The sequence below is a fragment of the Acomys russatus genome, chromosome 17 (assembly GCF_903995435.1).
Source record: "Acomys russatus chromosome 17, mAcoRus1.1, whole genome shotgun sequence".
NCBI classification, from domain to species: Eukaryota; Metazoa; Chordata; class Mammalia; order Rodentia; family Muridae; genus Acomys; species Acomys russatus.
In genome coordinates, this window is record NC_067153.1 from 41,399,753 (window position 1) to 41,426,050 (window position 26,298).

The window sequence follows — 26,298 nt, forward strand, 5'->3', positions numbered from 1 at the left end:
CCCTGTTGTTTCTACCTTCCCCAGGTTGAGCTGTGCTCACTCTCCACAGGCAGGCAGAGTGAGGCTCAGTGCAGACGCGGTGACTAGCCCAGAGTCACATGAGTCCTGAGCGGAGGAGCCCAGAGCCAAACAACTGAATCTGGCCCCAAAGTTATGTGAGATAATTGAATGGATTTGATGGTGCGTTTTCCAGCAGCCTGGGAGGAAAGGAAAAATAGCCACTCTGAGAGACATGGGAGTGGGGGTGGAAGGAGTGGCATTTCTTTGAAGGGAGGCAAAACCCTGGCCGTCCCTAAATGAGTTTCTTTTCTCTGGTGAGAACTGATAAAGAAGAGTTCAGAGAGGACTGAAAAAGCTGGAGGATCTTTTGGCTTTTATGTAGGGAGATTGCTGGGTAAAGGTCCATCCCCCCCCCCCATGCCCACTGCCCCCAGAGAAGGTACCTCCTCCATCTTTCTTTACCAGCTCCCTGCCCCAGGTCTGCCTTTCTTTCACTTCCACACCTTCCCAGTACTCAAATGCCAGTGTCTCAACTAGCTCGTGAAACTCAGCTGTCTTTAGGAAGTATGCTGCTCAGGAGCCTGCGCGCACCGACCCCTGTGGTCAGGGCTGACTTCCTCCCCACTGGGTCTGGGCGGGGCAGGCAGGAAGGGGCCATGAGTGGCCTGGTTGGCCACCCACCAGAGCAGCAGCTGAGCTAGCAAGACAAGCAGCTGGGCCATTTTCCCCCAGAGCTTCAGAATGGACCTGTGTCATGCAGGTAAGTGAACGGGGTGGGGGTGGGGCCCAGCCATGGGCCCCAGCATTTCCTCCTACAGAACAGAAAAGCAGTGGCAGGTAGCCTTGCAGGGCCTTGCCTGTAAGTCATGGAAGAAAAACTGGTTTTAATCAGTCCCAACCGTCACACTCTTTATGCAGAGGCAGGCACTGGGCTGGGCTCCTGGTCCCAGGGTCCCACAGGGATGTGGTCGCTGACCTCCTGGGCTCCGCTCTAGCTATGGGGTGGATGGGGACAAGTGGATTGAAGGACAAGACAGGAGGACACAGACTAGGGGGAAAGGTATTGGATGGGAGGGCACAGCTGGGCACGGAGAGTCCTTGGGAGTTCCGAGGAAGAATATTCAGGCAGAAGGAAGGGACTCTCTGAATGGTGACTGTGAAGAACAGCTTCTGACGGAGGCAGAAACTGTTGGTGCGAAGGCCCTAGAGTGCTCTCGCTGCTCTTGGGGTCTGGTGGGGTTTGGTAGAGGCTGGTGCCATTGCCTGAAAGAGTGACATGTACAGCAAGGCCCTGGCACCATAGCCCTCATTCACTCAGACTCAGTAGCCAGGGTGGTGCAGGCTGGTGTGGTTCTCCGGGAGCAGAGAGCAGAGACTGGAGGGAGCCACATCCCCATATCCCCAGCCTCAGAAAGCTCTTTTGGAGCTCCAGGCTCTGAGGGCCAGCGGGAGCTGTCTAGATCCTCAGGTCTGTATGACTGGTCTAGAGTGACAACTGTCTCCAAATGAAACCTAACCTTGAGCGGCCTGGCCCCACCCACTGGCTCTGGGCATCTCCCAGGCGTTATGCCTCACTTGGGATCCCAGGAACACTGAGAGCTATCAGGCCTATTTGCCTTTCTTTCTTTTTTTTCTTTCCTTCCTTCCTTCCTTATTTCTTCCTTCCTTATTCCTTTTTAAGGTTATTGGAGACAGGGTTTCTCTGTGTAACAAGTGAAACTCACTTTATAGACCAGGCTGGCCTCGAACTCACAGAGATCTGCCTGCCTCTGCCTCCCCGGTGCTGGGATTAAAAGTGTGTGCCAGTGCGCCCGGCTCCATCAGGCTCTTCCAGCAGCCATTCATTTATGGACCAGACACAGGAGGCTGGGAGGGGACATATAAGTAGAGACCATGGCTCCGCCTACCAAGGAATTCCTTAATATTACCTCTCCCATGTCTCCCTGGGAGCTTGTAAGGAGGAAGAAGGGAAGGCGAGTGAGGTCCCAGGGAGAAGGACTGACTAGACTGAGGGTATAAGGCCAACAAGAAGACAAAGGGAGTCCAGGTGTAGGGCCCCAGGCAACTCAGGGGTACAAGAGGAGACAGAATCTGCCCACCATTTGTTACCTTACTCACTGGGGTCCTGACATGATGAGGTTAGCAGATAGGCCACACTTGGTGCAGATACAGGAAACTGAGGCTCCAGAGGGGAGCTGAGGGTGAGGACTGGCTTGGTACAGGCAATAAGGCCAATATGCAACCAGTAAGAAGAGTCTAGAAGGAAGGGTTCACCTTAGGCTAGGCCTGCAGAAGGCTGGGTACACTCCTGGCCAGCCTGGGACAGATGTATGGACAAGGCCAATGTGACAGTCTGTGGGAGGTTTGGGGTCTCCATGAACCTGTTTGTTTTTTTGTTCATTCATTTATTTTACAAATAGCTCTGGGGTGTGCTTCGACGTGCAGGGACCGGAGGGGAACTGACCTTCCAGGGTGCTGGTTGGAGGGAGAGGGGACTCTGATGCTCACCTGGCCACACTCACATCTGGCACAAATGGGGAGTCCCTGGGATGGGGGAGATCATTCTGTTACCCAGGTTCCACAGAAAGAAGCCCATGGTGTCGGGGGACAGGGGAGGGGTGTGTGGGTGGCGAGGGAGGGACCACAGGGACAGGATACTCCCCTCAGATTCATTGTCTGTGAATGGATGTCCCTCCTGGCCTGCCCCTGAGAATGTGGGCATCTGCCCTTGCAGGTGCCAGCTCTGGGCCTCTTCCTGCTACAGTTTCCTTGTGGTATTTATGGAGGGGTCTGGTGGCAAAGGCTCTCCCAGTGGTGGCAGAGGCTTCTCCCAAGTTGCTTCCCGATCCTGCCATGCCATGGGCCTATAATGTAGGGAAGCAGGCCCAGCCCCTCCCCCAGGGCTCCTCAAGAAGACAAACCCAAGCATGCAGGAAAGCCCTGCCTGAAGGGGATCAGTGGCAGAGAGCTTGAGGGCCAAAACAAGAGGCCACTGGCAGGGACAGGGAGCTGGCCCCCACTTGATACCCCTTCTACTTGATGCCCCTCAGGGGCCCCCTCCCTGTATGCCCAGTGGTACCACCCCAATACTGGGAAAGGGGAAGTGAAGCCAGCTGTCCTGGAAACAGGCCTGCAAACACTAAAAATAAGACGGGAAAGAGGAAGGGCAAGGGGGAAGTGGTGAGGGGCTGGGTGGCAGCTGTGGGGCATCGGGCACTGGGTGTTCATTGGCCTGAGACTGGAGCCCAGAAGGCAGAGCAGGCAGAGGTGAAGGGTGACTGGAGGCTGAGAGGACAGAAGACAAGGAATGCAGGGCTGAAGGGTGGTGGGAGGCTGGGAGCATAGAAGGCAGAGTGGGCAGGGGTGAAGGGTGGCGGGGAAGCTGGAGAGCACTATGGGAGGGTCAGATGCTCACACTATTTCGGTATGTCTGTATGTTTCCAGTGTTTGTATTGCTTCTAAACAGCCTCCCCCAGGACCCCTGCCATGCCTGAAACCCACCCTGGGCGGGTCACATCAGAGGTGGCCCCTGGCCGGCAGTGTCTACACTATTCTCTGAGCACAGATTCTTAGATCTGCAATGGGATAAAGCTCTGCTTTTTGGATAAGCAGGCTGATGAAAAGTCAGAGGGTCCTTGTGAGCCACATGACTCATGTTGGGGCAGCGGGCCAGGGATTATGGGGTTGTCGCATGTGCTCAAGGGCACCTGGAGAGCTGAAACCCACTGGAGACAGGGCTCAGGGAAAGGGGACAGTACACTCTGAAGATTCCTGAATACTTTGCCACCACAGAGCTGACAGGGGGAGGTTTGGGCCACAGCTCACAGACCCTGCACCGTCCATTTCCTCCGGAGTCCTATTTCCTTGTATCTATTTCCAGCCACTCCTGTGCCTCAGCTTCCCCAGACATCCATTGACTTGGAGGGTTAAAGGAGGGCTAGCTGCAGGCGCTTCCTGCATCTTCATCGTTTTGGCACAGGATTGAAACACCCAGGCTTGTGGGTTTCACAGGGTTCCTGGAGGGTTATAGGCTCTGGCCCCAGGTGGGTGGAGTGTGAATCCCAGCTCTTATCACCATCTAGCTGTGCTGGCTGAGGGAGGTTTGAACACCCTGTATCTCTCTGAACATCTTTGAACCCGAAGTGTATCAAATATAGCAGAAAGTTAGAAATCTCCTCTTTAGAGCAGTAGGTAGGGATTGAGAGACAGGAGGAGTAGTGCACACAGTGAGTCCTCAGTTGAGGAGGAGCCATTGGGAGCACTCAAGGCCAGCACACAGAAGGAGGCAGAGTGGCTTTGGGAAGGTCAGCTTCCACTTGAGCTGATGTTCTAACAATGGTGGGGAGGGGGAGGGGCGTGTGGAAATAGAAGAAAGATTGACAAGACTTGGTGATGGGGGGCCCAGGGATAGAAGAAGATGATGCAAGGTGCTTGGGGTTGGGGTGTACTCCTGGATCTCAAGAAGAGGCTGGGAGGAGGGGAATCCTCAGAGTTGTTTGGGGTCCAAGTGGAACTTGCTGGCCAACTAGTCTGGATTTCATGAAATGCTGTTTCAAGAAAGTAAGACAGAGCTGGAGTGAGGTGGCACGCTGTTAGTCCCAGCACTCAAGAGGCAGGTAGGTGGATTTCCAAGTTTGGCGAGGCCAGCCTGGTCTACAGAGTGAGTTCCAAGACAGCCAAGGATACACAGAGAAACCTTGTCTCAAAGATAGATAGAAGATAGATAGATAGATAGATAGATACATAGATACATAGACAGATAAATAGATGCACAGACATATAGATAGATACAGAGATACATAGATAGATAGAAATTGAAAAAAATGATTAAAGAAGACACCTCTACATGGGCAAGCACACATGTTCATTTGCTCTCCCAACACAGACACAGACACACAGACACACAGACACACAGACACACACACCTGCTTCACCTGGGCAAAGCCTTGTGTCAGTAACCAAGCTGGAATCTCACACTGCTTCTTCCCAGCTATGCGACCTGGGATATGTCACCCCACCTTCCTGAGTCCCTGTGCCTTAAAGTGAAAACTCCCCCTGACTCCCCTGCCCCCACCCCCACCCCACCCCCCCACCCCACTCCTGGTGACAAGTCATGAAGACCAAATGTCCTTGTTCCCTCGGGCGTCCAAGAGAGGACTGCAATAAGGCTTACATCACACCCTTCTTTGGCCCCCTGGAAACAGGATCTCTACCTCTGCAGGGACAAGAAGGTCCCATCGAGCCTGCTTAAGGAGCCCTGCATCTAGCTGCATGTACAATAGGCAGGGGCAACTAGTGTCCCCAAGGGGCCGTCCAAGTAGGGGACCTTCTCTGCTGTGTCACCATAAGGATACCCCGTTCTCTAGCAGGCTTTGATGGTGACAAGGGTGGGGACAAGCAGGTCCCACTGCACACAACCTTTGCTAAGAAGAGGTTTTTTGGCTTCACCTGGTCCCATGCTGTTTGAAAGCCCTTGGGTAGAGGAGTGGAATCTATCTGACACTGTGTGGACTCCAGCCAACATGAATAGCTGGGCCAGAATGGGACTCAGTAGTCGAGAATCTGTCAGGCATGTCCAAAGGCTTTGGTTCTATCCTTAGCAACACAAAAATAAAAATAAACAAGAACTGGCTGGTCTTTGCTAAAGCAAAGGCTCCAGTCCAAGGACCTTCCAGAGCAATTGGGGCTCAGTGCTAGTATCTGCAGCTGGCTGGTTAGACATTGATGGGTGGTCGTCGGGGGACCCAGGAAGGAGTCCAACTTTTTGCCACACCATGTGGCTACTTTCTTTGCTGTGCCAGAGCCCAGGTGGCCCTGTAGGAGGCTGGTGAATCAGCTGACCTGGTCATTAGTGGTGCTGTGTTTCCATGCCCCTCTTGCATGCCTGCCTGCTGGTGACCCCTGCAATTGTGTGCCCACCGTCCTTCAGAAAGCCACCCGTGTCTCCTCGCAACCTGTATCCTCCATCTTTCCAGTGTCCTTTCTCTTGGTCTTGGCTTCCTCAGCTAGTCACTGCTATCAGGAACTCAAGAGCACCCTCTCTTCCTGAACCACAGAAAGTGATAAGGCAAGTGCCCTGACCAGGGTCTTCATCGTGGTCTTCTGGGAAGGCCTGGAGTTCCTTAGCTGCACATATTGTTGGCTGTAGTTTGTTTTTTATTGCTTTTCTTTGGGTCTGGATGATGATGATGATGATGATGATGATGATGATGATGATGATGATGATGAATCTCATCATATAAACCAGGCTGGCATCAAACTTGTAATCCTCCTGCCTCGGCCTCCCAAATGTCAGGATTACAAGTGTGAGCTCTGTGGAGGCCTGGCTCTATGGAGGTTCTGACTAGAGTGTTGTAGGTGGAATGAGTGAGCAATGTCCTGGTGTGGGAGTCAGCGTCTCACTAGGTCCAGTACCGTGGGCCTTACTTTGTTCTGGGGGCTGATGGGATGGCATGGGATAGGGAGCCAGGCCGATCCAGGGTCCCAGGGGGCTCAGTGGCTTCACCCTTTTGCTCCCTTAGCCAGTTTACCTCTCTTCTCTGAGCTACGGTGTCTGAGAACGTGGACTGATGGTGTGCCAACCCCCAAATTCTGTTTCCCCTTCTAACAAAGCCAGGACAACAGGGTCACCCTAGTAAAAAGCTCATTTGCCAGCTTCCCTTACAGGTAGATATGCCCAGCTGACTCCACAACGGCCACAGGAAATATTTCACCAGAGAGTGAAAGGAATTATAATGGGCCTACTCTGGAAAGGGGTGTCCCAAAATGCCTCTCAGTGGTGACATTCACTCAGGCTTCAGTGGTACCGGTGTCACGCTAGCTCAGGCATCACAGGTCTAACTTTGTTTCAGGGGTCTCCCCAGGAGGAGCCCTGAGATGCAGAACCCAGCAATCCTCCTTTCTCTCCAGATCCAGCTGAGCTCAGCAGTGGGGAGGCCAAGGAGTTACAGCAGATCAAATGGCACAGGAAGCAACTGCTGGAGGACATCCAGGTGTGTGCACATACACTGACACTCATAGACCTCCCCCCAACCCACACACACACTCGACAGACTCATACATGGTCTCATTCGGACCCACATTCACACTCACAGACCCCATACATGCCTACACACAAAACACTCCCAAACCCATATATGTTCACACTCATAGACCCACACATGTTTACACACACACACACACACTCACACTAATTGATAAACTACCCATAAGCCAGCACTCAACATATCATATCTCTCACTCTCCTGACCAAATCTTCAGGATGCCAGCTGGACCTTCTCCCTCAAGCCCCAGCTCCATCCCTGCTCTCCTCACCCCCAAATCCAAGCACCAGCCTCCTTGCCCCCGAGACCCAGACCCCTGACTCTTCTATGCCAACCTCAGGTTCCAGAGTCCCTCATCCCCAGCTCCAGATCCCAGCCTTAACCCCACCTCAGAAATAGAAAGTAGGTTGAACCTGCCAGAGACTGTCCACACTAGCTCAACTGCCAGGCCCAGTGCAGACTAGGCGTAAGCTCTTCCCTCCTTTCTCATGTACCCTTTGGGTAAGGTCACACCCACCCTGGGCTCAGTTCTTTTGAGTCCACCAGCTTCTTAGATGATCGCTCCCGAGATTATTGGTGACCTTCAGTCACCAGAGGGGTCCGTTCCTCAATCGTGCCCTGCTCAATCCAGCCAGACACACACACACACACACACACACACACACACACACACACGATCCACACAAAAGCACCCACTTGGCTAGTATCCCACTGAGCACATACATGTATCAGGCTCTTTCTCTGCCATTGCTGTGGTCAACTTTCTGCACAGTTAGCTCTTTCGTCCCCTTGCCACCGACCCATAATCCCAATATCCCTAAATTCTAACTCCACGAAAACTGAGCCTGGGCCTTGCTCACCACTGGATCCCAGGCCCATAGCTATAGCATATAGGTGTTCAGTTACGCTACTGAGGGTGACCCCGCTATTCCTGTGTGTGGAAGCCCAGCCAAGACCCCTGGGGATGAGGAGATCTGCCAGACCTCAGAGCAAGGGATCCCCAGAAACCCAGGAGTACCACATCCCAGCACCCCTCCTCTTGTGGGGGAGAGAGTGGGTTCTTCATGGGCCACTTGCCCTGTTTATCTACAACCTGAAGTGGGCACCAGGATGACTGCCCTCCTAGTGGCCCAGAAAATGTGGTTGGTGGGCAAGTCTGGGACCTCCTCTGCCCTGGGCAACCTCTGGAGTCAGGCCGAGGCAGGCTGGGGTGGAATCGAGAATAGCACAGGCCTGGGGTCAACACAGCAGACACATGATTGCCTGGTCGGCCATGCTGTTTCCTCTTCCTTCCGGTCCACGGAGAGACCTGTGCTGCCCAGGCCCTGGGGTACCCATAGCACTTACTAACAAGTGACAGAGAAGATGTGATGGTAGACAAGTGCTGAGGTCCATTCCCTGGTGGCCATGGAGGGATTCTGAACAGGAAGAGTAGCGCCACACTTGTGTGGGAAGCTGCCAGAGAGGCCGAGTGCGGGCTTGTTGGTGGGGAAAGACAAGAGACTTCTGGCTGTATGGGGGCAGAGAGCAAGCTGGAAATAGGGTCAGGCGTGGGCACAGGGACTCCTCCCCTGAGATGAGGGCTGGTAGAGGGACAAGGGCACACAGAGGTATTGAGCTCCTGCTTTGAGGGTAAAAAGGCATGGGAAGGGGAGGACCTGGAAAGGCTGAGGGAAAAGCCCGAACCACGGCAGGGCGGGAGCTGTAGGGACATACTGACCTCCAGGCTGACCCTTGTGTGTGTGTCCACAGAAACTGAAGGATGAAATTGCAGATGTGTTTGCCCAAATCGACTGCTTCGAGAGCAGTGAAGAGAGGTAAGGGGCCTGGCCTGTGGGAAGGATGATTCTCAGGCACATCTCACTCCGTGTGCCATGGATGATGCTAGGACCCAGGGAGATGCCCAGAACCCCATCTACACTGTGTGGACCACTCCACTCCCCGCTGACTCTCAAGCAACCCCCATCCTCTCACCTCTCCACTCCACCTCTCTACAGCAACACCTAAACAGGGGCAACTGGAACTGAATGAGCCGAAATAAACAAACAAATAAAACCAAAACCAAAAACCAACCAACCAAACAAACAAACAAAACCAACCTGACCCTGGATCAGGGTGAGGAAACTCTGGTAACTGGGGACCAAGAGCTTGTCCTGGAGTAGGCTCCACTGGCCTATCTCATTCCTCACACAGAAGGCTCCTGCTGGCTCTTTGCTCTAGGACTGGGCCATCTTTCTGGGCCTCAGTTTCTACATTTGTTTTTGTTTTTGTTTTAGATTTTTTTTGAGACAGGGTTTCTCTGTGTAATAGCCCTGGTTGTCCTGGATTCACTTTGTAGACCAGGCTGGCCTCAAACTCATAGAGATCCACCTGCCTCTGCCTCCCAAGTGCTGGGATTAAAGCTGTGTGCCACCGCCACCACCCGGCTCAGTTTCCCCATTTGTTTTTTGGGTTTTGGTTTTTGTTTTGTTTTGGTTTTGGCTTTGGGTTTTTTTTTTTTTTTTTTTTTTTTTTCCCGAGATGGGGTTTCTCCATGTTAGCCTTAGCTGTCCTGTACTCGCTTTGTAAACCAGGCTGGCCTCGAACTCACAGCAATCTGCCTGCCTCTGCCTCCCAAGTGCTGGGATTAAAGGTGTGCGCCACCACGCCCGGCTCAGTTTCCCCATTTGTATAAGGCGAAGGTTGGGTTCTCACACAGTCTCCTAGACCCCAACCTCTTGACATTGTAAAACAACAAAATGACATTTCAGCTACAAATGGGGTGGAGTCTCTTAATGTTTTAAGTAAGTTTTACTTTTGTGTTGGGTGGCATTCATAGCTCTCCTGGGCCAAATGCAGCCATATGTGACCAACAGGCTGGGCATGGCTGCTAGAATTCTATAGAGCTACATGTGGTTTGCCAGGAGCCTGCCCAACCCCCTGAAACCTCTGCTTTGCCACCACCTCATGCATGTCCACACCCATGTGTGTACACCGACATACACATGACCCTGGGTGAGGACAGCAGGTGGTTCTTGCAGAGAAGGAAACTGAGGCTTGGGGAGGGAGGAGGATGAAGTGACTCACCTCTAGTGGCTTGGCCCAAGAGTAAATACAGTGAGACCTGCACTCAGGAACAGCCTCTGGGGCCATGTTCTCACTGGCTCCATCATGCCCCTGCATCCTCCCCTGTGAGCTCTGCTGGGCTCCTGAGAGGTTCAGAGTTTGGTACTCAGCCTGCAGCCTTGCCCCTCAATACCCCCAACACCCACTCCATTCTTGCTCTACCAGGTGGTCCAGACACAGGGACTGGGCCTATATACATGGAGCTCCAAGGACAAGTTGTCTTTCCTGAGGAAGGTTCACTGAGGGCTTGTGGGGGACAGTGGCATCTGGAGCCACCATGTTGATATGCCTCTGTTCACAGCCGGATGGCGCAGAAAGAGAAGGAGATGTGTATCGGGCGCAAGAAATTCAACATGGACCCTGCCAAGGTACACATCCAGGGGAGGTGACATGGGTACCACCAAAGTGGGCATCTGTGTGGCCACAGGAGGGGGGACATGGGTACCACAAAAGTGGGCATCCATGTGGCCACAAGAGGGGACATGGGTACCACCAAAGTGGGCATCCATGTGACCACAGGAGGGGACATGGGTACCACCAAAATGGGCATCCTTTTGGCCACAGGAGGGGACATGGGTACCACCAAAGTAGGCATCCATGTGGCCACAGGAGGGGACATGGGTACCACCAAAATGGGCATCCTTTTGGCCACAGGAGGGGACATGGGTACCACCAAAGTAGGCATCCATGTGGCCACAGGAGGGGACATGGGTCTCACCATGGTGCATAGCTAACTCGGGGAGGAGGCCTCCTTCTGGACACCTTTGTAGCTGACCCCCACAGCCACCCAACAGAGGGGAAAGCTGAGGCCCCTCAGGGGCAAGCTTTGGGTCCCCAGCTGGGGCTTCCCTCTGCTCACCCCATAACACTGCAGCCCAGAGATAGGGGAGCTGTGAATTTCCCCCAAGTTGGACCAATCCTCTTTCTTCCTTGGCCCTATGCCCTCCTCTGGAATGGGGTCAGGGCAGTGAGGCCTCTAGACCTTGAGCCATGTCCCTAACATGACCTCCAAGCCCAGGCTGCAGAAATTCATTCTGAAGCTTTGTTGTCCATGGCTTCAGAGCCAGCCAGCAGCCCTTCACTCTGCCAGGAGCCCAATGGGCTCCCTTTCCTGCAGGGACAGCCACAGGAGTAAGCCAAACACTGCTCTAGGGCAAGGCTCCAGGCAACTGCATAGAATGCAAGCTCTGACTGAGACTGCCTCAGCCATGTGTATTCAGTTGTCACAGACACAGGCCCTGGACCACTGCACCACTTATCTGCCCTCATACAAACATACATACATGCTCGCAGCTCTGCTCACAGGATGCCCGGCAGGGATATAAGAACCCAGAACCCAAGAGACCAGTCCATGACCTCCACACATCAGAGGGGTGGCTGTTTGTACCTGAGCAGCTGGTTTCAAGGTGACAGGAGGTGGGGTACATGCTCCCAACTACCAGGGAAAGGCAGTGAAGGTCATTGCCATGGAGGCTGGCTACCTCCCAGGTTGGGTTTGTACAGTCTCCTCTCTTTTTGATTTAGCTGGTTTGTGTGACTTGTATACAATAGGCACAGATCGCTAGTGTGGTGGAACGAAACTATTTGAAATAATAAGAGGTTGGAGGGAACATAAAGGGAGACTGAATCACCGAGTCTTAGAACTGTGACTGCTGGCAGCCACAGGAGGGTTAGTCTAAGCATGCCAGGCTGGAGGGACCCCGGGAAGCACCTGTCGTGAGCACACATCCCTTAACTCCCTTAGCGTGCCTCCAGGGATGGGGAGCTCACCACCTCTAAAAGGCATCTTGAGAGCACCATCCCAGAACAGGCTATGTGGAGTCCAAACACCAGGTCCTCCTCCTCCTCCCCTCCTCCACTAGGGTCCTATGCTCTGGGGCGGGGGGGGGGGGGGCTGCTCATGGACTCTGCATCACCTCCAGGGCATCCAGTATCTCACTGAGCACAAGCTGCTGACCTCTGACGTCCAGGACATTGCCCAGTTCCTGTACAAGGGTGACGGCCTAAACAAGACAGCCATCGGCACCTACTTGGGGGAAAAGTAAGAGCACTCCCAGACATGGGAAGTGGGGATGTGGGGGTGGATGTGCCACTCAGGGTGGAGGGTGCTTGGGAAGCCTGGTCATACTTAGGCCTTGAGATGAGCACTGACTCCCAGGCTCTGGCATATTCATTCATTCATTCATTCATTCATTCATTCACTCATTCATGTTTGCGTCTATTGTGCTCCAAGCTCTCTTCCAAATGCCGGCTGTATAAGATAAGACGGTCAAACTCCTGCTTTCTACACGGGGGAGAGACAGAAATGAGCTCTGCCGGGTACACAGAAGGCAGAAAGGAGGCCAAAGAGCAGAGAGCTCTGAGCTGGGGCCCTGGTTTCCATTCAGGAGGAAGTGGAGGCAGTGCACACTGCAGGACTGCAAACAGTGAGACTAGCCAGTGCAAAGGCCCTAAGGCGGAAGGAGCTCACCTCAGCAGCAGGTTGAAGAGAATGAAGGATAGGGAGGGAGGGGACGAGGCAGGGGCATCCATGAAGTGTCTGGACCGCCTTCTGGCTGATGAGGGATGGGCTGTAGAGATGGAGGCTCCGTGAGTCACCAGCCCTTCCTCACACTGCTGAGTGAGGTGGCTCACAGACTCCTGACCTGAGAGCTAGGGAGAGGGAGGAAGCAGAGAGGACTGCTTTTCTTGATGCGGATGAGGAAACTGGGGTGTGGGGGTATGCATGGGTTTAAGTAGGGTCACTAGGCAGGAAGTGACCAAGGAGGAACTTGACTCAGGGGCCCAAAGGTCTGAACCCAGGCCTCACCACTAGGGGCTGGTGTGTGTGTGTATGTGTGTGTGTGTGTGTGTGTGTGTGTGTGTGTGTGTGTGTGTGTAAGAGAGTGAGACAGGGAAAGCGACAGAAACAGAGGTGTGCCCTACAGTGTAACTGGGCTGGCAAGGATGTCATCTCTCCCTCTCTGGAAGGTTGGCCTGGCAAGTTGCTGAGTATGTTCTCTTGTCCTCTCTCCCCAAAAGGGACCCCATCAACCTGCAGGTCCTACAAGCCTTTGTGGACTGCCACGAGTTTGCCAACCTCAACCTCGTTCAAGCCCTCAGGTGAGCGCACACAGTGGGGGTGGGAGTGGGGATAGGGGTGGGGATGGGAATAGGGGTGGGCATGGGAATCCAGCCCAGGCCTGCATACAAAGGAGGACATCTGAGTGAGAGAAGAACACAGCCCGGCAGAGCTGAGGCAGGAGAGTGCCAGGCTCAGGAGCCTGCTACTGCCTTTCCTGGATCCACCACTGTCCTTATGCCTGGGATATTTGCAATCGCCCTTCCTCATAGCACTCACTGTGTTATAGCAACGATATATGCTAGCCCGTCTTCACGTCTTCCCTGTGTCCAGCTCCGTGCAGAACACGGTGGCTATGGCTTGTGATTACCTGATTCCAATGCTGCTTGTCACCACTTGTGCTTTCACATCCATGGGCGCGGTGTGGGCGCGGTGCTTCACACTTGGAAGCACAGCACTTGGAAGTCTGAAGCAGGGAGATTGCTATGAGTTCCAGGCCAGCTTGGGCTACATAGTGGGTCCCAGGCTCACTTGGGCTACCCTCTCTTATAAACAAACAAACAAACAAACAAACAAAAAAACTGAAAGGGAGTGAAGGTTCCTTGAGCCTCTATTTCCTCATCTATTATATGGAAATCGGTACCAAGTCTGGAGGGCAGAAGGACTGAATGAGGAAAGCCTTGTAACCCACCACAGCTGGTCTCACACATGCCAGCTTTAAGTCTTAGGGAAACTTCATGTCACTTAGGAAGCCTTGAAGCTGCTGCTGGGAAGGCCTGGAAGTCAGCTCCCAAGAGGGGGCATTTGATCTGGGCTTTGAAGGATGAGTAGGAGTTTGCAAGGCAGAGAAGGACAAGGCTACTACCATCCAAGCAGGATGGGTTTCCTGGAGGAAGGACTTAGGAATAGCTCATCTCTATCTGTCCTTCCTTCCTTCCTCCCTCCCTTCCTTCCTTCCTTCTCCCAGAACTAGGGCAAAGCTTGGGTCCCAGGACAGGGGGGTACATCCAGGAGAGACAGTGCCTGGGGTCCACAGCCTGAGCCTGTTGCTCCATACCAGCGTTCTGTAAGCTCATGCAGCTCCACATCCTCCATTGCTCTTGGCGCCCACCCACCCCATGTTGGGGCTTAGAGGAGGTCACTAGTTCCCATTCCCAGGGACAGAGGCAGAGCACTGCGTGGTGCCACCCAGAGCCCTGCCTGCTCCACTGTTCATGGCTCTATCCCCCAGGCAGTTCCTGTGGAGCTTCCGGCTGCCAGGCGAGGCCCAGAAGATTGACCGCATGATGGAGGCCTTCGCTGCTCGCTACTGCCTCTGTAACCCCGGTGTCTTCCGGTCCACAGGTAATAGACTCCTCATGTCCAGCAGGCACTTCAGCCATTCAGGCCTTTACTGAACCCTCACTGAGCACTGACTCCATGCCTATCTGGAGCACGGTCCTGGGGAGAGAGAGAACAGGGAGAAACAGAACAGTGTATGGGGTTGTGGGGTACAGGATGGCTTCTCAGAGAATTCACGGTCAGAGTGGGGTTTTGAAGGATGAGTAGGAGTTCTCTAGGATGTTATAAGGGGAAATGCATTAATGTTGCCAGTTAAACAAAGGCTCTAGTACATGTAACATCCTGGGAAGTACAGACAAGGCGCAAAGGGCAGAGCAGGTGACCAACAGGCTCAGTCACTCACACCTCCATCTCCAAGGGCAACCAACTACTGAGAAAGGGACAGGATGAGGGAGTAGCCACCATACCACAAGCCAAGTTGGCGAGGGACTTTATATATGCAAGGCCTTCGGACCCTCTCAGCAGCAGCAGCAATCCCCCCCCCCCCCGGCCCCATGCCAGTCTCTAAGCGCAGGAGCCAGAGTCAGTCAGGAAGCAACTTGTCCTGAGGTCAGACAGCTCCCCCTCTGCTCTGTGCAGCACAGAAGTCCCCTGGAGCCTTTGCTGCACTTAGCCATGACCTATGAACTGGCATTGGCTTGCCTGCCAGTTTCCACACACCTAAACAGCTGCCAAAGGCATGAGTGTGGGGGGTCTCATGGTCACCTGCAACCCCCCAGAATCCAGAACAGTACAGTGCTAGGAGGCTACGGCTGGCGGCATACATCTGTAATACCAGCCCTAGAAAGGCTGAAGACAGAAGGATTGCTGCCAGTTCAAGGCCAGCCTGGGCTTCTTGTGAGACCCCGTCTCAATCAATCCAGTCAACCAGGGAAGTTAGAATAGAAGGCATTTTAATCATCTGATCAGTTTGTCACTGTGTGTCCTGGAGCATCTGACTCAACTTCCTTGTGCCTCGTGTCTCATCTTTAAGATGGAGGTGCAGCCACACCTGAACCCTTTCCTGTGGGTGCAGAGGGCTGAGCTCCCGCTGAGGCTGCTGTTACAGGAGGGAGGGCAAATCACCACTTCCTGTAACCTCAGCTCTTGAGAGCCACAGGTACACAGCCTGAAGGTCAAGGGGTTGGACCCGGGCCCCCCCAGCTGCTGAGTTCCTCAGGAGACCCAGAACAGAAGCCACTTCCCCCCAACCCCAAGCCTGCACACAGGTCTGCACAATGCAGCGGGGCTGCTGGCAGCACGGCCTGCAGGGGCGGCCAGGTTACTAGGCAGCCTAGAACAAACCAGCTAACGGGGCGGGGCGGGCTAACAATGAGCTCCAGTTCCCAGGAGGCAGAGAACAGAGTGGGCGGGCCGGGAAGGGCTGCAGCTGATGGCAAGCAGGCTCTGAAAGGGAAGGAGGGGCACCCCACCCCCCACCCCCACCGCAGGGGGCAGAGCAGCGGCTGAAGTTTTCGCGAGTGGGAGGGAGGCTGGGCCTTGAATGTCTGCCAAGCTCAGCCTGGGCCTGGGGTGGGGTGGACCTTCAGGGCCTTGCCAGGACTGGGCCGGAGGAGGGGGACAATGACCTGGGCCAGGACTGTGACCAGTGCCAGCTTCCACAGACACCTGCTACGTGCTGTCCTTCTCCGTCATCATGCTCAACACCGGCCTACACAACCCCAACGTCCGGGACAGACCGCCCTTCGAGCGCTTCGTGTCTATGAATCGAGGTATCAACAACGGCAGCGACCTGCCAGAGGAGCAGCTTCGGGTGAGCGCGCCACCGCTCCTCTGGGAGTTCTACTTCTCTGAGATACAACAAAGGCGGAGGGCACAAGGGCCCACCAGGGCTAGTCATTATTGTGAGGTGGGGCCTTCACAATCCTCAGCATGGCCTCAGATTGACAAGGTTGTCTGTGGACCATGCGATGTCCTTCAGATTTGGATTTTGGGGAACCATGGCTAGCCGTTATTCATAATTACCCTCAAATGGTATGTTAGACCTGGAATGTGACTCAAAAGCATGCACAGGCCATAGGGTCCATCCTGAGAGCTGCCCAATAAAAGGGAATGGTACCTTCTAAGCTTAGAATCCCACTTTCTCTGCAAGCCACAGGGAGAAAGTGCTTGACTGGGGGTCCTCAGAGGGGGAAAGCCACAGTCCCCACTAGCTCTACAGCAAGGCTAGTCCCAAGCCTCTTGTCCCCTTAACCAACACCACATCCCCACCACACGGCACCAAAACCTGTTCTTGGCACAGGGACTGAGGGAAGACTCCACACAGGTCCTGCCTAGACCAAGTCCAAGCCTGGTGGGGAGGGATCTGCCTGTGAATTACACAGACACTCACCCACCCCCAAAACTCCCTGATGTCACCCATGCTGACTGTGGGAGCTTTACTACAGAGAGATATACTGCTGCCACAAGGGGGTGGGACTGGCAAAAGGGTCACCCCAGAAACCTGGCCAGAGCAGGTGTCCTCCATACTGGGCTTTGGTAATGGCCCTTCTGGATGAGCAGGGCTTTCCAGAGGGAGAAAGCAGGGTCTAGCTGAGGAGGAGGAGTCAGCATCCCGTGTGATGCCCCAATACAGGGTAGATGCAAGCAGGGTGCCTGGGTGCTGGTGGCCAGCCTCGGGAACACACGGCACCAGACTGTTGCAAACAGAGGGCTGGGGTGGGGGGAGGATGTGTGACCCGGGGAGAAATAGTCATACGGTTCAATGAGGAGAGACACCTGAGACTTGAGCACCTCTGTCTCCCCAGGATGAGTCAGCAGAGAGGACATAGCCCCCAGATCAGAGCCTGGGCTGATTCTAAGCCCCTCAGAGTTGAGCACTGCACCCCTTTGGCTCACGGAGCATGGGTCCAGCAGGAGCCACTCTAAGAAATGCTCCAGAGCCACCTGGAGCTCTAGTCAGCCCCACATCCCTTGTGCACCTGCTAGGTGGCCATGGGTGACTCACTGGGGTTCAGTGCACCGCTTCCTCCTAGAGTGGGGGTGACCAGCTGTTTTGTTAAGTGTTAAGCACAGAGCCTGCCCTGTTCTCAACCCAGGCCTTAAAGGCAGCACGTGTCATCAGGAAGAATAGTTAAAGACATGCTGGGGGTGTGGCTCAGCTGGTGAGTGCTTGCCAAGCATGCACAAGACCCTGGGCCCAGTTCCCAGCATTGGCACTACAATCCCAGCACTCGGGAGGTAGAGGCAAGAGGAGCAAGAGTTCAAAGGGCATTCTTAGCTACGGAGCAAGTTTGAGGCTAGCCTGGCCTAAAGAAGATGCCATTTGAAAACAAACAAGTAAAAAGAAGCCAACAAAACAAACACGGCCCTCGGTGTAGGCTGGAACCTTCGGGCATTAGAGGCATCATGGTTGAGGGCAGAGTCAGCATGCCTCCCAGGGGGACCCTAAGGCTGATGGACCACTTCTGCCTTCTACTCAGAGATCCCTTCTCACATCCCCAGGCTGGAACTTTCTTGTGAAGGGAGGAATTGGGGGAGAGGGGCTAGCCTGTCTTCTCCATGTAGCCTCCAGTCTGACCAAGAAGCCTGGGAGGGGTTGGGCACCCTGGTCAACAGTGCAGACGCAGACAAAGAGCAGGGCCAACGGGAGCCTCAGCCAGCTGGCGGCCTGTCTCTTCAGCCCGCAGCTGGACTCAGAGTTTGCAGAGCTCGCTCCCTCTGCGGCTACGGAATGTGAGTCTTCCCCAGCTGTGTCCCCAGAGTGCCAAGGCCTGCTCTGAGAGCCATCTTGGGTTTTCACATGGACTCAGGCACGTGGACTCAGGGCCCTCTTCACCCTGGCTTCATTTTAATATTTTGAAAGCAACAACCCAGTGTCGCATTGTCTCCTTGCAGAAGTGAGTTCTCCATGGACCACTGTTGCTCAACTGCTATGGAAGCCACAAAATGCTTTTGAGTACACCAAGAGACGAAAGTAAATTTGCACAGACATGTGCCCCAAGGGAGGTCACCCCAAGATCACACAGCCTTACAGGGTATGCTTGTAGGAAAGACTATGGGAGGTGTCTTGTAGATGTAGGGGACAGACAGGCGGGGACAGAGTATTTAAAAGGTTCTAGGTGCAGAGAGTTGGACAAAGAGGCAGGAGATGAATGGCAGCTTTCAGGCCTCTCTGTCAAAGCAGTCAGTATCCTAGGCACATTGTCGTTGTGTCCCCTATGTTCCCAAGGTCAAGCTAAGGTCACAGCCACTGGAGGTGGCTGACCAGCAGCTTCATCTGTGATGGGGGAGTCCCAGCTTAAGCTGTGCCTGACTCCCTCCTGAGCTCTGCCCCCCTGCAGGGACTAGAAGTGAGATTTTTGAGAAGAGAGGCCTTGAGCATGCTACCTCCCGATGTCACAGATGAAGAATTGAGTCCAGAGAGCACCCACTCAGGTTTCCAGGCTCTTGTGTCCTGGAACAAAGAACTGGCCCAGGGACACAGGGATAGTGACAGAAATAGAGTTTATTGAGCTAAAGATCTGGGACATGACTGAGGGTCAAAAGCTGCAGGCCGCCAGGTCTGCATATATGTGAGGGGGTCCCTCACATAGCAATGTCCTCTCCAGCATTTGGAAATGAAGGCTCTTCTCCTGTGTGTTCCGCCCCTTACATGTGGCCACAGTACACATGTGAAGGTCAGAGGACACCTTGCAGAGGTTGGTTCTATTCCTCCAAAGAATTGAACTCAGGCTATTAAGTTTGGCAGCAAGCGCCTTTATCTATCGATCCATCTTGCTTGTCCATCATATGTAAATCTTGATACCTCTTCCTTCATGCCTTACTGTCCTGTCGCCATGGCTGGGAGGATCACAACCAATATCACTAAAAGTAACAGGCATGTAGCTGGAGGGATGGCTCAGCAGTTTAAGAGCACTGACTGCTCTTCCAAAGGACCCAGGTTCACTTCCCAGTACCCACACAGCAACTCACAACTGTCTGTAATTCCAGTTCTAGGTGATCCAACACCCTCACACAGATACATGCAAAGCACAATAAATAAATAAATAAATAAATAGATAAATAAATAAATCTTTAGAAGAAGAGGAGGAGGAAGCGGAGGAGGAGGAGAGATTCCATTCCCTTCAGATGTGGCTAGATCCATGAGCTTGGTGGTCTGAGGGGCTGCATGTCACAGCAAGACTGTCTTGCACACTGGCTATCTCTTAGACCCTGGCTACTACAGAGTTGCCCAAGTAGGTCCAGGCTTCCAGCTTCTCCCAGAGAACTAAACCCCTGGAATTCCTATTGACTGGCTGGAGTCATGTGTCTCTGTCTAAACTAGTCTTCCCAGCACATAGAATACATGGGGGAAGAAAGTGGGGTGCCCTGAACAAACTCCCTGAACAAACTAGACAGAGAAGAGAGAAGAGATTCTGAGAAGAGGGCCAGAGAGCCACAGAGACACTCAGGGCACTGAGAGGTCTGTGAGGTGGTTTTGTTCAGTGACAAGGGGCTTCAGAGTGCTTTCTAAAATATATTTTATTAATTTATTCAAATTACATCTCAATTGTTATCTCATCCCTTGTATCCTCCCATTCCTCCCTCCCTCCCAATTTCCCCTACTCCCCTCCCCTATGACTGTGACTGAGGGAGACCTCCTCCCCCTGTATATGCTCATAGGGTATCAAGTCTCTTCTTGGTAGCCTGCTATCCTTCCTCTGATTGCCACCAGGCCTCCCCATCAAGGGGACGTGGTCAAATATAGCGCACCAGAGTTCGTGTGAAAGTCAGACCCCATTCTCCACTCAACTGTGGAGAATGTCCTGTCCATTGGCTAGATCTGAGTAGGGGTTCGAAGTTTACTGCACATATTGTCCTTGACTGGTGCCACAGTTTGAGCGGGACCCCTGGGCCCAGATCCGCCCATCATAATGTTCTTCTTGTAGGTTTCTAGGACCCTCTGGATCCTTCTATTTCCCCATTTTCCCATGCTTCTCTCACCTAAAGTCCTAATAGGATGTCCTCCCCTCTGACCCACTTTCCTGGTAAGTGAAGACTTTCATGGGACATGCCCCTTGGGCTAGTGGCGCAATCAGTTAGTGCACGGTACTTATATGTCAGGGTGCTTTCAAGACACAGGAAGTGTGGGTGTGCTGTGCCACCTCCCTGAGGCATAATACACACGCTGCTAAGGTGACCGCAGAAATTTCCAGGTACCCTGTGGGTTTAGCAGAGGCAGAGGCCCTCCCTGTCTGTCACCCCGCGGCCTCCTCCGGCCTTCCTAATATTTGTCTGAGCTGACAGCTCAGCTACTGGAGGGCCTTCCTGTCCTAGACACTTGTTCTACTAGCCAGGCCACCTGGGGGTTGACAAAGTAAAGTCTGCCACCCCCACTCCTGTGCACCCCTGCTCCCCACACCAGCCAAAATGAAACTGGTCCCCACTTTCCTCTAACCCCCACAGTACAGTGAGGTTGGGAGGGGACATAAGGGTCAGCTGGAGGATGCTTTAGCCCCACGTCCACAGACTCAGGAAAGCCAGCTTCAAGCCTGCACCCCATGGGGACCCCTAGGCGAAGGACCCTATGGCAGTAAATAGGAAGGAAATAGCAAGAGGTGTGAAATCACCCGCTACAATACCTGGAAACATCACTGCAAAGCCAGACGCACTGATAGGTAATGGCCGCCTAGTGCCTTCTGCCTTTAACAGGCAGGAACAAGTTAGAATGCTTTAAAAGGCCAGTCTTACTGCTGGAGGGGAGCCCAGTGGCCCACTGGAGATTCAAAACACTCTAGTGTGTTTGCACCCACACCTCACCCTAGGGTAGGAGCTATCTCAGCCCTGGCTTGCATACCTCCAGGGTCACCGCTTGCATATTTAAGCAGCTTTTTACCAGAAAGTCATGCATGGTGGACTGAAGTCAGCTCTTGGGGGACCCTGTACATCCTAATCCCCATAAGAGCCCAGTCTAGATAGACATTGTAGTCAGCGCCCCACTCCCTCTCCTTCTGCTGGGCCTCTGAGACTGAAGCAGTCAATCCTCTCCTCCCCACGGCCTCCTCTAGCCTTCCCTCAGCATGTGTTATCTAGAAGGTTCTATCACCCACCTAAGTAGAAGAGGGGCATCTCCCTTTGTGAGCAGTGCCTGAATCAGTCCCTATTCCAGGAAGGGTGGGCATGTGTGTGGATGGACCTAAGGCACCTGTCCTGTTCACTCTGCCGTGGGGCAACACAAGGGAAGGCGCCCAAGGGTCTGGGTGTGGCCAGTGCAAAAGGAGAGCACCAGTCACCTGAGGGGATGGGGAGTGTGTTGACCTGCCAAAGGCCACCCAGCACAGGTGGCCCGCCCCCGCCCCCCCCCCCGCCCGCCTCCTTTTCAGTGCACTGAAACCATCCCTTTCCTCCTCTCAAGCAGAACCTGTTTGATAGCATCAAAAGTGAACCCTTCTCGATCCCCGAGGACGATGGCGGTGACCTCACCCACACCTTCTTCAACCCTGACCGTGAAGGCTGGCTGCTCAAGCTGGGTGAGACCTCTGTGTACACACTTGGATATGCTAACTTGCACATATATGGCTGGCACATACACACACACACACACACACACACACACACACACACATACACACAAACACAAACACACCCCTCAGGAGTGGATCTGCTCAGCCCTGGGTCTCTAACCCCCAACCCATAAGTCTGTTTATTATTTCTATCCTTCCACTCACCCACCCACCTACCCACTCATCTATCCATCTACCCACCCACTGCCCTACCCACCCATTCATTTGTCTACTCATCCACCCACCTAGCCACTCATCTGTCCATCCACCCATCTCATCATCTATCTACCTATACATTTATCATTTCATCTGTTCATCCTCGCACCCACCCACCCCTCATTCATCCATTCATCCATCCATCTTCCCCACCTACCCATCTATCTGTCCACACACTCCTTTATCCATCCCCCCACCTGCATATCATCCAGTCATCCATCTACACATCCACCAACCCATGTACCTACCTAGCCACCCATCCACATATGAATCCATCCATATATCCACCTCTCTATATGCCCCCCACCCATATAGCCACCCACCCCTATATCCCCTATCCATGTATCTATCTATCCATATATCCACCCATACAGAATCCAACCATCCATATGTCTGCTCATCCATATATACATTAAAAACACCCCCCTTCTGCCCATCCATCTGTCTTTGGGGGTGCAGGGGACAGAGAGAGACAGAGGCTCCATGGACAGTTCTGTTTCTCTCCCAGAGGGATCGTGAAAGGATTCAGGCAGAGCCCCTCTGTTAAGGCCTACTGAACATGAGGTGTTGGTCCTTGAACAGTCTACCCTTTGGGTGGCCAGTCTCAGGAAACCAAGACTTGACAAGGTTAGGATGACTTCTCAAGACCACACAGCCAGCAAGTGTCATATCTAGGGTAGCAGAGGGATGGGTGTCCCGGAATCAGGAGGACGGAGAAAACATGCAACTCAGACAAACCCACAGTGTGTGCATCGGTGGGTGCGCCCATGGCTGAGGGAAGCAGCCAGCCCCAACTCTTCCAGAAACATTCCCAGCTCCTCCAGAGACTTCCCAGCATGGCCAACCAGGCAGGGACTATGGTCTTCTAAGATAGATGAAGAAAAATACCTCATCTTATAGGACCTGGGCCTGGCAGCCCCCGTTACTTACCATGTGCCTCAAACATAGCAGACTCACCCATATCCCAGATGCCCACCAAGCCTTCTGTCACCACACCCCAGACCTCCTACAGGACCAAGAACAAATGGCCTATTTTTTTTTTCCCAGCCTTGGTTTCCTCATCTATAAAATGCAATTGGCAGTGGGCCTCCCTCTCTTGGATGACCACCCAGATTCACTTCCTCCTTTTCTCCAAGGCCTGATCAATCAAAGCCAGAATGCTGCACTAGCTACTGTTCTCACTGCAGCGACAACATACCTCACAAAAGTGGCTTAGGAGAGGAAAGAAGGGTGTGTTTGGCTCTGAGGGGAGAGCTCCTTAGGCAGGAGCTTGGGGCCATGGGTCACAGTGTGCCCACAGTCAGGAAGCAGAGAGCACTGAAAGGCTGTGCTCAACTCACTCCTTTTTCAGTCCAAAACTCCAGTCTCGGGGTCGATGCTGCCCACATTTAAAGTGGATCTCCCTGCCTCAGATAACTCAGTCTGGAAACCTCCTCACAGACAGGCCCAGAGGCCTCTTTCCAGATGACTCTAGGCCCTGTCAACATGACAATCAGTACTGACCATCAAACACGTAAAACGAGCATGGGACTGGGTGTGGGCTCAGGTCAGGCTCAGGGCAGTGGCCAGGAAGAGCAGGGAACAGTGGCGCTGTCCCTTTACCTGATCTCTGGGAAACCCAGTACAAGGACACGGAGTGATGGGAGCTGCTAACATTTGAAATATAGATAGAATGGATCTGAAAGCTTGAGGAGGAGCAGAGAGTACGTGTGAGGCTCCATGGCTCTCCTATGGGAGAACCCGGTGGCCCAGGAGGAGGAAGGCTGACCTGCCACACTTCCGGCCTCTCACAGGGGGGCGAGTGAAGACATGGAAGCGACGCTGGTTCATCCTCACAGACAACTGCCTCTACTACTTCGAGTTCACCACTGTGAGTGCGTGGGGAGGTGGGAATGGGACACATCCAGCCCCACCTGGCCCCTCGAGCCACTGCCCCCCGCCAGAGAGTGCGGGGACTCTTTTTGAGTTCTCGGTGTTGAGGGATTCTTCCATTTCACAGAACCGAGTGGCAAAGAGGAGGAAGGGCTGGGCAAGAGGAAGCCCTGACTTAAAGTTGGGTTTCATGGGCTGGGGCTGGGGGTCAGTGGTAAACATGAGCCTCAACATGTGTAGGGCCCTGAACCATTGTTCAAAGACAGGTAGATTTCCTAAAGGCTCAGCATAGGAGCTCATACCCATAACTTTAGCACTGAGAATGCTGAGGCAGGAGGGGATCCTAACATGGTCAAGGCCAGCCTGGGCTACAAAACAAGATCCTTCCTCAGAAAACCATAAAAGGGGGAGGAGGCTAGAGAGATGGGTCAACAGTGAAGAACGTTAGTTGTTCTTCCAGAGGACCCGGGTTCAAATCCCAGCATCTACATGGTAGCTCACAAATGTCTGTTCTTTCAGTCCTGGTTGGGGGTGGGGCATCTGATGTCCCTTTCTGGCCATTATGGGCACTGCACTTACAGGGGCAAAGCACCTTTACGCATAAAATCAAATGAAAAACTGTTTTATTTGGGTATCCCAGATCCAAGCCAAGGCTGAAGTGCTGTGCCCCTCTGTGGCTAGGCGGTCTGGAGAGGTGGTCTGGGGAGGCCCCAAGCTCATTTCCTGACCTTGACTTCACTTCCTTAGGACAAGGAGCCTCGGGGGATTATCCCACTGGAGAACCTCTCTGTGCAGAAGGTGGATGACCCCAAGAAGCCGGTGAGAGTCGAGTTGGGGATTCCCAGCATGCCTGAGGGAGAGGGCCTGTGTGGGACCTGCCACGAGGCCCGGCCACTCTGTACGGTCTTTCCCGAAGCTTTGCACACAGGACGGCCAGTGTCACTGACAGGGCAAGCCTCAGTCGTCTTGTGGCGCTTGACTCTAACTGGGGTACTTCTAACTCACAGTTGTTTTCTGAGCCTTGGTTCCCTCATCTGTTGCATGGGATTTTAGGGAGCCCGGTCTGTAGTAGGTGTTTATTTTCCTCTCCCTGTGAGCTGTTCGGGGTGGGCATTCTGTGGGAATGCTGCTCTTGCCTCTGTGACGCCCCCCCCTCCAGGGAGTAGCCTAGCCTGTCTCCCCCCACCCACAGCCTTATTCTCACCTGGCCCCTCCCACAGTTCTGCCTGGAGCTGTACAACCCCAGCTGCCGAGGCCAGAAGATAAAGGCATGCAAGACAGACGGGGATGGCAAAGTGGTGGAGGGAAAACACGAATCCTATCGCATCTCAGCTGCCAATGCAGAAGAGAGGGACCAGTGGATCGAGGCCATCAGGTGAGGGGCAGCAGGGGTGCTGGGCATCTCCTCTCACCTTCCTACTTCTTTGGAGTAAAGGAGTGAGCTCCAGGGCTTCCTTCTTTTGGTGGCCATTGGTGGGCATTCTCTTGAGCCAACCACCATGCCAAGTCCAGGGATCACAGAAGGAAGAGACCAATTTCAAAGGCTCGGTGGGAGGTTCCAGGCACTTGGTGCTTGCAAGGAGCTCAGGCAGGAAGGGAGAGGGGGATGCGATACCACAGAGATAGGCAAGTGGAAGACCTGTAAGTTAGAAGGCATGAGTGGCCATTGGACAAGGACTGTGTCCTAGAAACTTAAAGAGTCAGAGAGGTCCAGAAATGGCAGAGCCTTACCCTGAACCACACAGCAGTGAGGGACAAAGCTGGTTCCATCACTACCTCTCTTGCTTCTCCTGGGTCTCAAAAAGGACTGGAGATGAGTCTGAGAGTCTCTGACGGGCTTTCACCTCCTAACCTGAGGCTTCGCATCCTTGCTGGGCCTGCCTATGGGATGAGGCCAGCAGGGTGGGCTTCCCTACATCCGTCCCTGGCCTTTCCCATGCAACAGGGTGAGCCACACACCCTAGATCATAAGCCTGGAAGTCCTATCCTGCAGCAAGCCCCGAAGTCTCATTTCCTCCTCTACCCCTAGGGCCAGCATCACCCGAGTCCCCTTCTACGACCTGTTGTCTGCTCGGAAAAAGAAGATTGTCAGCAAGCAGTGAGCCTCCAGGAGGTGACGGCTGCCAGCCCCAGTAGAGCCTGTGTGGTACCTGGAGACACACCTTTCACCCACTGT

At 53.7% G+C, this 26,298-nt stretch overlaps 1 protein-coding gene across 2 annotated transcripts; it reads left to right on the forward strand.

Annotated features, from left to right (window-relative positions):
• The first annotated feature begins 611 nt into the window (after positions 1-611).
• Positions 612-26,298, forward strand: Cyth4 (cytohesin 4). 2 transcript variants are annotated; one of them, XM_051159927.1, is made up of 13 exons: positions 612-760; positions 6,910-6,992; positions 8,796-8,860; positions 10,450-10,516; positions 12,071-12,189; positions 13,170-13,250; positions 14,441-14,553; positions 16,155-16,303; positions 21,890-22,001; positions 24,044-24,120; positions 24,870-24,941; positions 25,343-25,497; positions 26,152-26,298. In XM_051159927.1, exons 1-13 carry the CDS (start codon positions 742-744, stop codon positions 26,222-26,224), a joined length of 1,185 nt encoding a protein of 394 aa, XP_051015884.1. In that variant the 5' UTR covers positions 612-741; the 3' UTR covers positions 26,225-26,298. The 2 variants fall into 2 exon arrangements, with proteins under 2 accessions (XP_051015884.1, XP_051015885.1); XM_051159928.1 differs by lacking the exon at positions 6,910-6,992 and having other exon boundaries at positions 636-760.